This window comes from Rana temporaria, chromosome 6 (assembly GCF_905171775.1).
Source record: "Rana temporaria chromosome 6, aRanTem1.1, whole genome shotgun sequence".
Classification (NCBI taxonomy): domain Eukaryota; kingdom Metazoa; phylum Chordata; class Amphibia; order Anura; family Ranidae; genus Rana; species Rana temporaria.
The window spans coordinates 94,612,696-94,626,560 of record NC_053494.1 but is presented as its reverse complement, the minus strand read 5'-3'; the positions used below and the strand labels follow the sequence as shown (position 1 = coordinate 94,626,560).

Below are 13,865 nucleotides of genomic sequence, written 5' to 3'. Positions count from 1 at the left end.
TTTGTAAAATGTTTTGCATCGCAACTAAAAAATATACTTACAATGTTGCCGATCAAGAAAAGCTCATTAAAAACAAGCAGGGACGCATATAACATATCGCCTGCATTCCAAGGGATGGCGGAAGTGACGTGGCATGTACGATCCGATGCATTTTGTCAGCAACGTCGGACGTCCTCGTAGGTCACGTGATCTGACCCGTCACTTCCTCCTTTTTTATATACCTCAGCCATAAAAGGATATCCAATCCACTTCTATCCTTATTACCAGCTCATAAACCGATCCAAAAACGGCTATACAATACACAATACTTTATTACTGACTCTTATAATAATATATTAAAAACTTAGAAAATGTTATTTTAATAATAAATATTTAAAAGAATATAAAACCATTGTTTAGCTTAAGGCTCCATGCACACTGAAGCTGATAAATTGCAGTTTATTGGCGTTTTGGGCTTTTTTTTTAAAAAGCCCATAAACTGAACTCTGTTAGCCTATGTGCCCATGCACACATGGGCGTTTTTTAGTGTTAATGAGCTTGGGAGTTTATTGGCTTTTTTTCTGAACGCCCAAAATTTGCGTTCAAAGTGCAATTTTTCGGCGTGAAAAACGCAAAACGCTCAAAACCGTTGGCGCCAGCGTTTTTCAGTGTTTTTTATCCATTAAAAAAAAAAGCTACACTGAAAAACGCTGATTAAAGCTATTGCAAAAATGCTAAAAAAACTTTGAAAGGCTCCCTGCAAAGCTACTGGCGTTTTTTTTATAGCTTTTTTTTTTTTGCTTCAGTGTGCATGGATCCAAAAAACACAGGTGCTATATGTTCCATCTTATGGAACTACACTAAATCTTTCTGGTACAATGTTTGTATTGAGCTATGAAAAAAGGGGAAACACATAACAAATTCCCACGCAGGGGATATGGACATGAAACATAAAGAAGTACACGTAAAAGTGCATGATAAAATATATATTATAAGGGTACCAATTATAAACTGACACCGACCCACCAGCCAAGGCTGGGGGTCAGTGCGTTATGCCTGAGCCTTGAGACCCAGGGGCCAAGGCAGACAAGGGGGAGAGAAGTTGTCCGCAGATTGGGTGAAAAAAAAAAAAAAATTATAATAGAGAAAAAACACACACAAAAAAAAAAAAGAAAAACACGCACAACAGTGGGGGTGGGGGGATGGGTTGTAGGTGTAGAACAGAGCAGCGAGCAAAAATCCCAAAAGCAAAAAAGGAGTGGGAAAGAGAAAGGGGGGACCCTCAGGCTGGAGATGGGGTCAAATTGAATTCAGAGAGAGTTAGGCCGGCGTATCAGTTGATACGTCGACCTAACTCGGAATCTGCGCCATCCTAAGTTTAAGTGTATTCTCAAACTGAGATGCACTTAAACCTAGCTAAGATACGACCGCCTGCGCCGTCGTATCTTAGGGTGCAATATTTAGGCAGGCCGCTAGGTGTCGCTTCCGTTGAGTTTGGCGTAGAATATGTAAATGACTAGATACACCGATTCACGAACGTACGTGCGCCCGTCGCAGTAAAGATTCGCCGTTTCCGTAAGAGATACGCCGCGTAAAGATAAAGCTGCCCCTAGTTGGCCTAGTCAATGTTAAGTATGGCCGTCGTTCCCGCGTCGAAATTTAAAAATTTTACGTCGTTTGCGTAAGTCGACTGTAAATGGGGCTGGACGTAATTTACGTTCATGTCGAAACCAATACGTCCTTGCGGCGTACTTTGGAGCAATGCACACTGGGATATGTACACGGATATGTGCATGCGCCGTTCGTAAAAAACGTCAATCACGTCGGGTCACGAGTAATTAACATAAAACACGCCCCCCATCCTCATTTGAATTAGGCGCGCTTACGCCGGACGCATTTACGCTACGCCGCCGTAAATTAGGAGGCAAGTACTTTGTGAATACAGTACTTGCCTCTCTGACTTAAGGCGGCGTAGCGTAAATACGATACGCTACGCCGCCTTAAAGTTGCGGCGGCATCTCTGAATCTAGGTACTAGACTAGAGTTGAGCGGCCACCTGGATGTTCGGGTTCGACGGGTTCGGCCGAACTTCGGAAAAAAGTTCGGGTTCGGGACCCGAACTTGAACCCGAATCCCATTGAAGTCAATGGGGACCCGAACTTTTCAGTACAAAAATGTCTCTAAAACACTAAGGGAAAGGGCTAGAGGGCTGCAAATGGCAGCAAAATGTCGGTAAGAGCATGGCAAGTACTAAAATAAATGTGGATAGGGAAATAACTTAAAATAACATAAAAAAATTAAGATAAAAAAATAATAATCTTGACCTAGGAGGACAAGGTCCATATGGAGTAGGAGGTTGAGGTGGCGGTGGATGTGGCGGTGTAGGTGGAAGCGGCGGTGGAGGAGGACGAGGTAGCCAACACAGCAGGTTTTGGTTTTTAATTGATTTATTTTTTAAATTAGGGTAAACCCCAAAAGAGTGAGCAAGATCTAGGGTTGCCACCTCATCCCTTTAAACCCGAACACATAGTAATTACACAGGTTCTGGGGCTAATTTAATGTCGATAAGGCACCAAGTGAGTTTAATTAGCAGCACCTTAATCAGCCAGAGAACCCGTGTAATTAATATGTTTTCGCTTTTAAAGGAATGAGGTGGCAACCCTAGAAAGATCAGAAAAACAAGAATGGCTGGGTAAGGCCGGCCCGGTGTCTATTCTGCACAAGATACGGACAAGTCCTGTGGGATCCATGCCTGGTTCATTTTAATGAACGTGAGCTTGTCCACATTGGCTCTGGACAGGCGGCTGCGCTTGTCTGTGATAATGCCCCCTGCCGTGCTAAATACACGTTCAGATAATACACTGGCTGCAGGGCAGGCCAGCACCTCCAAGGCGTAAAGGGCAAGCTCAGGCCATGTGCCCAATTTGGAGACCCAGAGGTTTAAGGAGGCAGACCTGTCATTCAGTACTTGTAGGCGTGTGCACAGATAATGCTCAACCATGTTGGTGAAATGCTGCCTCCTGCTAAAACATTCCATATCAGCTGGTGGTGCTGGTTGTTGTGGCGTGCTGACAAAGCTTTTCCACATTTCGGCCATGCTAACCCTGCCTTCTGAGGTGCTGGCGGTGCCCCGGCTGCGTTGGCGACCTCTTCCTCCTCCTCTGCCTTCGCCTTGTGCTTCCACTGTGCCCCCGCTGTCAGGTGGGAATTCCACCAGCAGCGCGGCTACCAGCGTGCGCTTGTACTCGCGCATCTTGCGATCACGCTCAAGTGAGGGAATTAAGGAAGGTGAAGGTACATTGTCCTTGTAACGGGGATCCAGCAGCGTGGCCACCCAGTAATCGGCACCTGTTAAAATGTGCGAAACACGTCGGTCGTTGCGGAGACACTGCAGCATGTAATCGCTCATGTGTGCCAGGCTGCCCAAAGGCAACGAAAAGCTGTCCTCTGTGGGAGGTGTATCATCTGTGTCCTCTGTATCCCCCCCCAGCCATGCACCAGTGATGGCCATGAGCTGGTCTGGGTGCCACCCTGCTGTGAACATGGTTCCTCCTCCTCCTCCTCATCCTTCACCTCCTCATCCTCCAGAACTGTGCCCTTGCTGGACAATTGTGTACCTGGCCTTTGTTGGTGCAGGAACCCACCCTCGGAGCCACTTGTGAATGACTGCCCTGAAAGCCTTGGAAATGATCCCGATTCCTCCTCCTCCTCCTCCTGTGCCACATCCTCTTCCATCATCGCCCGAAGCGTTTTTTCAAGGAGGCATAGAACTGGCATAGTAACGCTGAGAACGGCGTCCTCGGCACTGGCCATGTTGGTGGCGTACTCGAAACAGCGCAACAAGGCACACAGGTCTCGCATGGAGGCCCAGTTATTGGTGGTGAAATGGTTCTGTTCCGCAGAGCGACTCACGCGTGCGTGCTGCAGCTAAAACTCCACTATTGCCTGCTGCTGCTCGCACAGTCTGGCCAGCATGTGCAAGGTGGAGTTCCACCTTGTGGGCACGTCACATATGAGGCGGTGAGCAGGAAGGCCAAAGTTGCGCTGCCAGGCGAGCAGCAGCAGGGTGAGAACGCCTAAAGTGCGCACAGACGGCCCGCACTTTCTGCAGCAGCTGTGGCATATCGGGGTCAGTTTTCAGGAACCTCTGCACCACCAAATTCAGCACATGCGCCAGGCAAGGGATGTGCGTCAAACCGGCTAGGCCCAGAGCTGCTACGAGATTTCGCCCGTTATCGCACACCACCAGGCCCGGCTTGAGGCTCACTGACGCAAACCACTCATCGGTCTGTTGTTCCATGTCCCTCCACAACTCCTGCGCGGTGTGGGGTTTTCCCCCCAAACAGGAAAGTTTTAAAACTGCCTGCTGGCGTTTACCCATGGCTGTGCTGAAGTTGGTGGTGAATGTGTTACGCTGACCGAATGAGGAGGCGGTAGAGGATGAGGAAGCGGAGTAGGAGGAGTTGGCAACAGGAGGTAAACTGAAGCGCCCTGCAATCCTCGGTGGTGGAAGGACATGCGCCAAACTGCTATCCGCCTCAGGCCTAGCCGCCACTGCATTTACCCAGTGCGCTGTTACATGTAACATCCCTGACCGTGCAAACCACGGGATAGATTTAGGGACAGTGATCGCGGGTCACCGGCAGACATCGAGACTCCTGCTATGCTTCTTGAACGGACCGACGTACAGGTAAATCTGTTCACGCAGGAGAGCAGACCTGTCGCAGTAAATGTACGTGCGCTGGTCGGCAAGTGGTTAAAGTAAGATATCACTTTCACTTGATTGGAGACATCTGGTTGCGGTGTATGGACATTATATACAATTTATTTACAATTGTTTATGTTCAATACATACAGTAAAAAGGACTTTACTATTTAGTTGTAATTAGGAAAGGATGATAGTACTGCCCCAAATAGTTTATCCATTTCACAATCATGTTTTCTTTGCTGTTCACCCTCAGGAAAAGGTCCTTTGAAGGAATATTATTGTAAGTTAATAAAAGAGCTGCAGCTTCAGAACATCCAGATATGTACACCATGGTTGGAAGCGGAAGACTATCCTGTTTTACTTGGTAAGACAAGTAGCATTATTGTTTACATTTCTCTCATGACAGGTGTATTGTAAAGGGTTTTATAGACAAACACAATCTCTGTAGATTGTTAGGAGCTAATATAGTATTTATAGTTTTGCATTTAACTAGACTTGAAAGATTCTTTTTAAACAGATCAAGGCAATCTACCACCATATAAGTATATAAACCACTGGTAGTAGGTTGCACAGTTTTTGTTTTTTTGTGGAAGTGGGTAAAATTGCTGAAAAAACGAATGTGTGGCCAGCAATACAGTGACCAAGAATTGTCCCCATATGAATGTCAGTTTGTAGAACCGAACAGGTGTACTATAAACATGTTTCCTACTTTCTTGGCACTCCTGCCTCTGACTGGCATAACCATTATATATCATCCGCAAAAAAAGAAAAATATCACTTTGAATATTAACCACTTTAGCCCCGGGCCTGTTTTTCAGAGTCGGTGTTTACGAGACAAAACCATTTTTTTTTGCTAGAAAATTACTTAAAACCCCCAAACATTATATATATTTTTTTCTAACACCCTAGAGAATAAAATGGCAGTCATTGCAATACTTTTTGTCACACCGTATTTTCGCAGCGGTCTTACAAGCGCACTTTTTTTGGAAAAAATTCACTTTTTTAAATAAAAAAATAAGACAACAATAAATTTGGCCCAAATTTTTTATATATTGTGAAAGATAATGTTTTGCCGAGTAAAATGATACCCAACATGTCACGCTTAAAAATTGCACCCGCTCGTGGCATGGCGTCAAACTTTTACCCTTAAAAATCTTGATAGGCGACGTTTAAAAAATTCTACAGGTTGCATTTTTTGAGTTACAGAGTAGGCCTAAGGCTAAAATTAATTCTCTCGCTCTAACGATCGCGGCGATACCTCACTTGTGTGGTTTGAATACCGTTTTCATATGTCGGCGCTACTCGCGTATACGTTCGCTTCTACGCGCGAGCTCATCGGGACGGGGCGCTTTAAAACATTTTTTTTTTGCTTTTCGCATTTCTTTTTATTTATTTTAGAATTTTTAACACTGAAAAAAAAAAAATTATCACTTTTATTCCTATTACAAGGAATGTAAACATCCCTTGTAATAGAAAAAAGCATGACAGGTCCTCTTAAATATAAAAAAAAAAAAAATGTTTCTTTAAGACGCTGGGCGGGACTGACGTTTTGACGTCACTTCCGCCCAGCGGAGCTATGGGGACGGGCGAAGGAGATTTTTCCTTCAGTCTCGTCCCCGCTCAGCTGCCGGATGGTCGCGATCTCCTCTGCCGCTACCGACGGCTACGGTAAGCGGCGGAGCGGCGGGAGGGGGGGGCCCCTCTCCCGCCACCGATAACGGCGAATCCGCCGTGGAGACCGCCATTATCGTTAACACGGCCGCCCACAGAAGAGATGAATATCTCGATTGTGGCAGCAGCTGCTGCTGTTACCGAGATATTCATCTCTAAAGTGAGGACGTATAACGACGGTGGGCGGTCGGCAAGTAGTTAACTGTTACACTATGCTAAATTGCACAGCAATGTGTATGTATATATGTGTGTATGTGTGTGTGTAATATATATATATATATACAGTGAGGAAAATAAGTATTTGAACACCCTGCTATTTTGCAAGTCCTCCCACTTGGAAATCATGGAGGGGTCTGAAATTGTTATCGTAGGTGCATGTCCACTGTGAGAGACATAATCAAAAAAAAAAAATCCAGAAATCACAATGTATGATTTTTTTAACTATTTATTTGTATGATACAGCTGCAAATAAGTATTTGAACACCTGAGAAAATCAATGTTAATATTTGGTACAGTAGCCTTTGTTTGCAATTACAGAGGTCAAACGTTTCTTGTAGTTTTTCACCAGGTTTGCACACACTGGAGGAGGGATTTTGGCCCACTCCTCCACACAGATCTTCTCTAGATCAGTCAGGTTTCTGGGCTGTCGCTGAGAAACACGGAGTTTGAGCTCCCTCCAAAGATTCTCTATTGGGTTTAGGTCTGGAGACTGGCTAGGCCACGCCAGAACCTTGATATGCTTCTTACAGAGCCACTCCTTGGTTATCCTGGCTGTGTGCTTCGGGTCATTGTCATGTTGGAAGACCCAGCCTCGACCCATCTTCAAAGCTCTAACTGAGGGAAGGAGGTTGTTGCCCAAAATCTCGCAATACATGGCCCCGGTCATCCTCTCCTTAATACAGTGCAGTCGCCCTGTCCCATGTGCAGAAAAACACCCCCAAAGCATGATGCTACCACCCCCATGCTTCACAGTAGGGATGGTGTTCTTGGGATGGTACTCATCATTATTCTTCCTCCGAACACGGTTAGTGGAATTATGACCAAAAAGTTCTATTTTGGTCTCATCTGACCACATGACTTTCTCCCATGACTCCTCTGGATCATCCAAATGGTCATTGGCAAACTTAAGACGGGCCTTGACATGTGCTGGTTTAAGCAGGGGAACCTTCCGTGCCATGCATGATTTCAAACCATGACGTCTTAGTGTATTGCCAACAGTAACCTTGGAAACGGTGGTCCCAGCTCTTTTCAGGTCATTGACCAGCTCCTCCAGTGTAGTCCTGGGCTGATTTCTCACCTTTCTTAGGATCATTGAGACCCCACGAGGTGAGATTTTGCATGGAGCCCCAGTCCGAGGGAGATTGGCAGTCATGTTTAGCTTTTTCCATTTTCTAATGATTGCTCCAACAGTGGACCTTTTTTCACCAAGCTGCTTGGCAATTTCCCCGTAGCCCTTTCCAGCCTTGTGGAGGTGTACAATTTTGTCTCTAGTGTCTTTGGACAGCTCTTTGGTCTTGGCCATGTTAGTAGTTGGATTCTTACTGATTGTATGGGGTGGACAGGTGTCTTTATGCAGCTAATGACCTCAAACAGGTGCATCTAATTTAGGATAATAAATGGAGTGGAGGTGGACATTTTAAAGGCAGACTAACAGGTCTTTGAGGGTCAGAATTCTAGCTGATAGACAGGTGTTCAAATACTTATTTGCAGCTGTATCATACAAATAAATAGTTAAAAAATCATAAATTGTGATTTCTGGATTTTTTTTTTTTTATTATGTCTCTCACAGTGGACATGCACCTACGATGACAATTTCAGACCCCTCCATGATTTCCAAGTGGGAGAACTTGCAAAATAGCAGGGTGTTCAAATACTTATTTTCCTCACTGTATATATATATATATATATATATATATATATATATATATATATATATATATATATATATATATATATATATATATATATATTAGGGTTGTCCCGATACCACTTTTTTAGGACCGAGTACAAGTACCGATACGTTTTTTCATGTACTCGTCGATACCGATTACCGATACTTTTTTTTTTTTTTTTTTTTTATGTCATGCGACAGTTTTCAAACCACAATACAGACTAATGATATGAAGAATGTTCCTTACATTGGTGGTCAGTGGGAAGAATTTTTTTTTTTTTTATTTATTTTTTTCAAGAAACAGATTATTGGTGGCCCACATACAGTAATGCCCTATTCATCCGATGAAAACGGTCTGATGTATTTTTTCATCAGATATCCGATGAAGCTGACTTTCATCAGTCTTGCCTACACACCATCAGTTAAAAAAACGATCGTGTCAGGACGGGGTGACGTAAAACACAACGACGTGCTGAGAAAAATGAAGTTCAATGCTTCCAAGCATGCGTCAACTTGATTCTGAGCATGCGTGGATTTTTGACCGATGGACATGCCCACAGACGATCGTTTTTTTCTATCGGTTTTTTAACCATCAGATAATTTTAAAACAAGTTCCTAGTTTTTTCACCGATTGATAAAAAAAAACGATGGGGCCCACACACGATCGGTTCGTCTGATGATGAAAACGGTCCATCAGACCGTTTTCATCGGACAAACCGATTGTGTTTATGTGGCATTAGTCTTAGCCCTGGTTCACACTGCAAGGATTTGGCACGCGATTTGACATGTCAAACCGCATGCTAAATCGGCGGCTATTGCAGGCAGCAATGGCACCATCTGAATCAGTACGACGCTGCAACGATTCCTAAAAGTCGCTTCTGTACTACTTTTGGCGACTTCAGAGTGCGATTTCAATAGACATCTGTGCATGAACCCGCACAGATGTCTCAGATTATTGCCCCAGAAGTCGGACTGACATATGGGAATGAAATTTTGTGAGTTCAGCTGAACTTGCACGATTTCATTCCCGCTGTCAGTGTGAACCTAGGCTTATTTTTTTTATTTTCTCCATGGGTTAAGAACTCTTCAGTTTTAAATCTAACTGTTTTATTATTAATTAAAAAAAAACAGACGCATAAAATGCAACATAAGTACAACACAAATAAGGTCTTGATATACATGTAACAAAAGGCATACACCCTTCACTTTATATAGAAAAAACAGGTTTAGTACCTAGTATCCCTCTCTGGCATTAGGCAGTCCCTCTACATTCCCTCTCCTGTAACTACTCCCACAGTGTTTCATTTTTTTTCACTTCATTTAATCAGCCCTCTTATATACAAGGGACAGATAGGGGTATCTCCAGAGCCTATAAATCACATCTCTCAGTCCTTCTTCCTTCCCTAGCCCAGAGACATTGTTTTCAAATTTCCCTTTCAAAGCAGGAAACAAAGGAGGGAAAAGAAGGAAAAGAAAAATACCCCTCATATCCCTTTATCCCTATACAACCCCCTTTATTATTATGTGATTCAGATTAAGGGGTGCATCTTGGGGGGTGCCCTATGGCCTCCCCCCCCCCTATTCCACCAATCTCTGTGTTGCCCTACCACCCTTTCAAGATCGACATCTGTTCATTAGAGCTCTAATGAACAGATGGAGACAGAATGAAATTAACCCCTGCTGATCCTGGAGAGATGATGGAAGTCTGATTAAGAGAAATTGGTATACAAGGCTCTAATTTATATACCTTCTGGTGAGTTTAAACCCCAGAGGGGGAGTGTGACCCACTTTTGAGGTGAAGACTGGGAACTGGTGTAGGGTGCACTACAAAACCTATCCTAGAAGCACATATCACCATAGAACTATACCTGTTTTTCTGGACTTTAGTTGTATGAGGAGTTGGACTTCATCCAATGTTTTATCAATCGGACTTTGGTTCTTTTAGCTTGATACTTTGTTTTATGTTTTATAAATGTATCTTCATTTATTTTAAACAGCTGCTGCTATAGATAATTTCACTTCATTTGGAGGATTTATCTATTGAGTGTTCACTCTTTTTATTTATTATTTAAACTACTGTGAGATGTACTCTTTTCCTATTAGCTGTCACTCTTAAACAGTTGATACAATTTTCCTTGGTGCCGGGAAGTGCACTGTGGGCCCCTTTTTGTGCACCTTTGTTTGAGATACATATTATATATATATATATATATATGTGTATTACACACACGGATGAGGTGGCAGGCAATCATTTGTCCCTAAAGACATCATTCAATAGATGAATCACGTTGGGCCTGGTTTCTTGTGTGACATCACATCTTCTTTTGTCACTTGAAACGATATAATACCTTTTTTACAAAAATCTGAGGGGTGTACTCACTCTTGTGAGATACTGTCTGTATGAGTCATTGCTGTGGTGGAAGTAAGTATTCTCATTATTTGGGTAACCAAGGCATATAAAAAGCTAGCCCGCCTTTAGGTTTTCTTTCATAGCAAGCATTACTGTTTGGTGGATTGAAACTTTAATGCTTGATGTTAACTTTACAACAAATTACTAGGGGTGTTGCAGTATATATATTATTGTTAAAAACACATTTTCTTGTTTATTTACCACTGTAGGATCGGCTGACCTAGGAGTCTGTCTCCACAATTCTTCCAGTGGTTTGGACCTTCCTATGAAAGTTGTTGATATGTTTGGCTGTTGCCTTCCTGTGTGCGCAGTGAATTTTAAATGGTAATTAATTCTGAAATTGTTTGCAGTGTAATATAAGCAACTCCATTAATGCTCTTGTAGTTCATTAATTTTCCTGCTCTCCCATAACTGCCTGCCCGTATTGGAGGTACAGGCAAACAGCAAGTCTTCAGGAGCCTGACATTGCACCCCTGATCTGTTGGCCTTCAAAAGGTGAACTTATCCTTTAATACACAATTACTTTACATCATACATTAAACATAAAGCGGAGTTAAAGGTACAAGGCAAAGAGGAGGAGCTTTATTGCAGAACAGACACGCTATGTCTTTTCTGCTATAAAATAAACTTGGCAGCCTGCAGTCGTCTTTAGCATGTACACAGAGCTAGGCATGGGTGTTGGGATGACTGAACCCCTGTGGTACCTGGAAAAAGCTGGGGAGAATATGCAGATATTGGATAGTTGCTATTGAGGTGAGTATTTGGTGTTTGTAGACCTGGTTCTGCTTTAATTCTGTGGAACTCAGGCTAAAAAAGGGAAAAGAAAAAATATCAACCAACATAAACTGGTACAATTATATGTTGCCAAAGGCAACCATATATTTAAAGCTGGAACTAAACCAATCAATTTAACCATTTTTAAAACGGATACAGTAACTGTCATAGTTGCTTATGCTCTCAGCTGAACGGTCAAGCTATCAAATGGCTAGTGCCATTACTGATCACATGTGCAACACCATGGCAACTGCAGATCAAACTGAGGTCAAGATGGCAGCTTCCTTGGCTATAAAGGATAGGGGCTTAGCTTCACTTTAAATATAGACCAACTAGCACTAAGCTAAAAAACGTGGGATGCAACTAGCTCCAAGGGAAGAGGAGTGGGAGCGCCAAGAATATCTGGTTAATAATGCAAAGCAGAGAAAAGGGTTCCACAGTGTAGTAATTTATCTTTATAGATTGGTAAAAAATGTTCCTAAATGCAGTCAAACTCAATTCCTGGAGATGGCTTTGTACAATAAAAAAAATCCTGCCAAAGAAACCGTCCCTCTGGGCGATAGGAAGACTGCCCTTTCCACAGGCAGTTGATTGTCAGCTGCCTTCAGCATAAGAGAAACCGCCCTGGCATCAAGGGTGGCAGAAACTTGACAGCATGCCAAAATCCTTTGCTTCTTGGAAATTGCATCACAGCGTACAACAAAGCGCTTCCACTTTGCCTGCCTACCCTACCTAACTATGGCTATTAAAAAGTATAGCAATAATCAATGTTCAGTTAAGTAAATGTAGAAGAGAGCACATCCCCCCCCTCCCCATTCAACATTACAGAGAACCCCCAGGGCTGACATAACTCATATGATGTCCGATCAGGATAACACAACCACTTTTCCACCATCATTCTGCTATATGGCGGGCAGCAAGTGGTTAACGGAAAAGTCCAGCAAAAGCTTGTTTGGCTGGGCTTCTCCTATGGATCACAGGAGTGCAGTTTATTTTGCATTCCTGTGATCCATTTTCAGCAGAGAGCGGTCTGAAGTCCGCTCTCTGCCAACATCACTGATATCAGTCCAGGCACCACAACATTGAGACAGTCTGGATGTGCCTGGACCTGACTTGAGCCGCTGATTGAGCCACTGAGAGCCTGAGACGGCCCGCTGTGCCCCCTCCACAGCTCAGTGCTCCAAATGAGCGCAGAGTGAGAAGAGCAGAGATCTGTGACTGACAGTCTACAGCTCTCTGCTCATGGAGCTGTAAAAACCAAGTGATCGGCGGTGTCCAATCGCTCGGTTTTCAGTGCAGAGGCGCTGGGGGACAGATGCAGCATCGGACCGATGCTGCATCCACCTAGGTAAGTATGATTTGGGGGGGGGGGTTGAATCCATACTTCTCTCTTGTCAGTTTATCAATAAAGTATTCAAAATGCTGCAAAGTAAGCACCTTTTTTATCATTTGTATTCTCAGTTTACATGAACTAGTGAAACATAAAGAAAATGGACTGATTTTTGAAGATTCTAAAGAACTTGCTAAACAGCTAAAGGTAAAAGAAAACACACATTTGACCTAAATATGTGCAACAATTGTATTTGTGACGTCATACCTATATTTCTATATCTAGGGGTAGTGTGTGCTGTTTAGGACAAAAATGCTATTATACTATTCTGTTCTTTGACCTGTTCATGACATAACTTCATATGGAATTTACAATCAGCAGTGCCTCTGACATGAAAATTATGATGGTTTCACAATAAAACTTGCTTCAGATAAAAAGGAACAGTGGGTTTCCTCATTGCTAAATGGGAACATTAGCAGACACTTCTGAATCCTAAAATATATTACATACTTTGACTATAAGGTTTTTAACCAATATGAATATACGTTTTTCTATCTAGAACCATTATACACACACAAACACACACACACACACATACAGTACTGATGTCAAGGAAGCTAGTAGACCAGACTGTGTGACTGCACAGAGGAGACCAAAAACGCATTTAGGTGAAAATATAATAATTTATTAAGATAAGTGAACAACACACAACCAATAAACAGTGACCCAAAAATAACTATAAACAATATGTACACAAATGGAAGATACCAGAATCTTAGTAAAAGCCAGGCCGAGGTCATACACCAGGGGATATCAGCAGGATGGGGGACAAGGAGAGCAAGGATGGATTGGCTGCGGGGCAGGGATCCAAAGGATATCAGGATACAGACGGGACAGGTCCAGGAAGAGCTAGGGATAAGGATCAGATCAAGTCGAGTCAGAAGCAGGCTCGGGGTCAGGATTGCAGGCTCAGGGTCAGGAAGAGAGATAGATACCAAGGCGAGGTGTGCTTGTACTCGCTGGGTATAAGTAGAGATGTCAGTGATTAGCTTCAAGTCACACCTGAGCGCAGCAAGAGCCATACGCTCCACACTGCCAGGAT

General features: G+C 43.2%; 1 protein-coding gene across 4 annotated transcripts in view; it reads left to right on the top strand.

Annotated features, from left to right (window-relative positions):
• The window catches only part of ALG1 (ALG1 chitobiosyldiphosphodolichol beta-mannosyltransferase), a 65,449-nt gene that overhangs the window by 35,556 nt on the left and 16,028 nt on the right, over positions 1-13,865 (top strand). For all 4 annotated transcript variants that reach the window (XM_040356995.1, XM_040356994.1, XM_040356993.1 and 1 more), the window contains 3 exons: positions 4,941-5,051; positions 10,869-10,983; positions 12,895-12,970. In XM_040356995.1, coding sequence (XP_040212929.1) covers positions 4,941-5,051; positions 10,869-10,983; positions 12,895-12,970 — 302 coding nt within the window. The remainder of the gene's footprint in view (positions 1-4,940; positions 5,052-10,868; positions 10,984-12,894; positions 12,971-13,865) is intronic.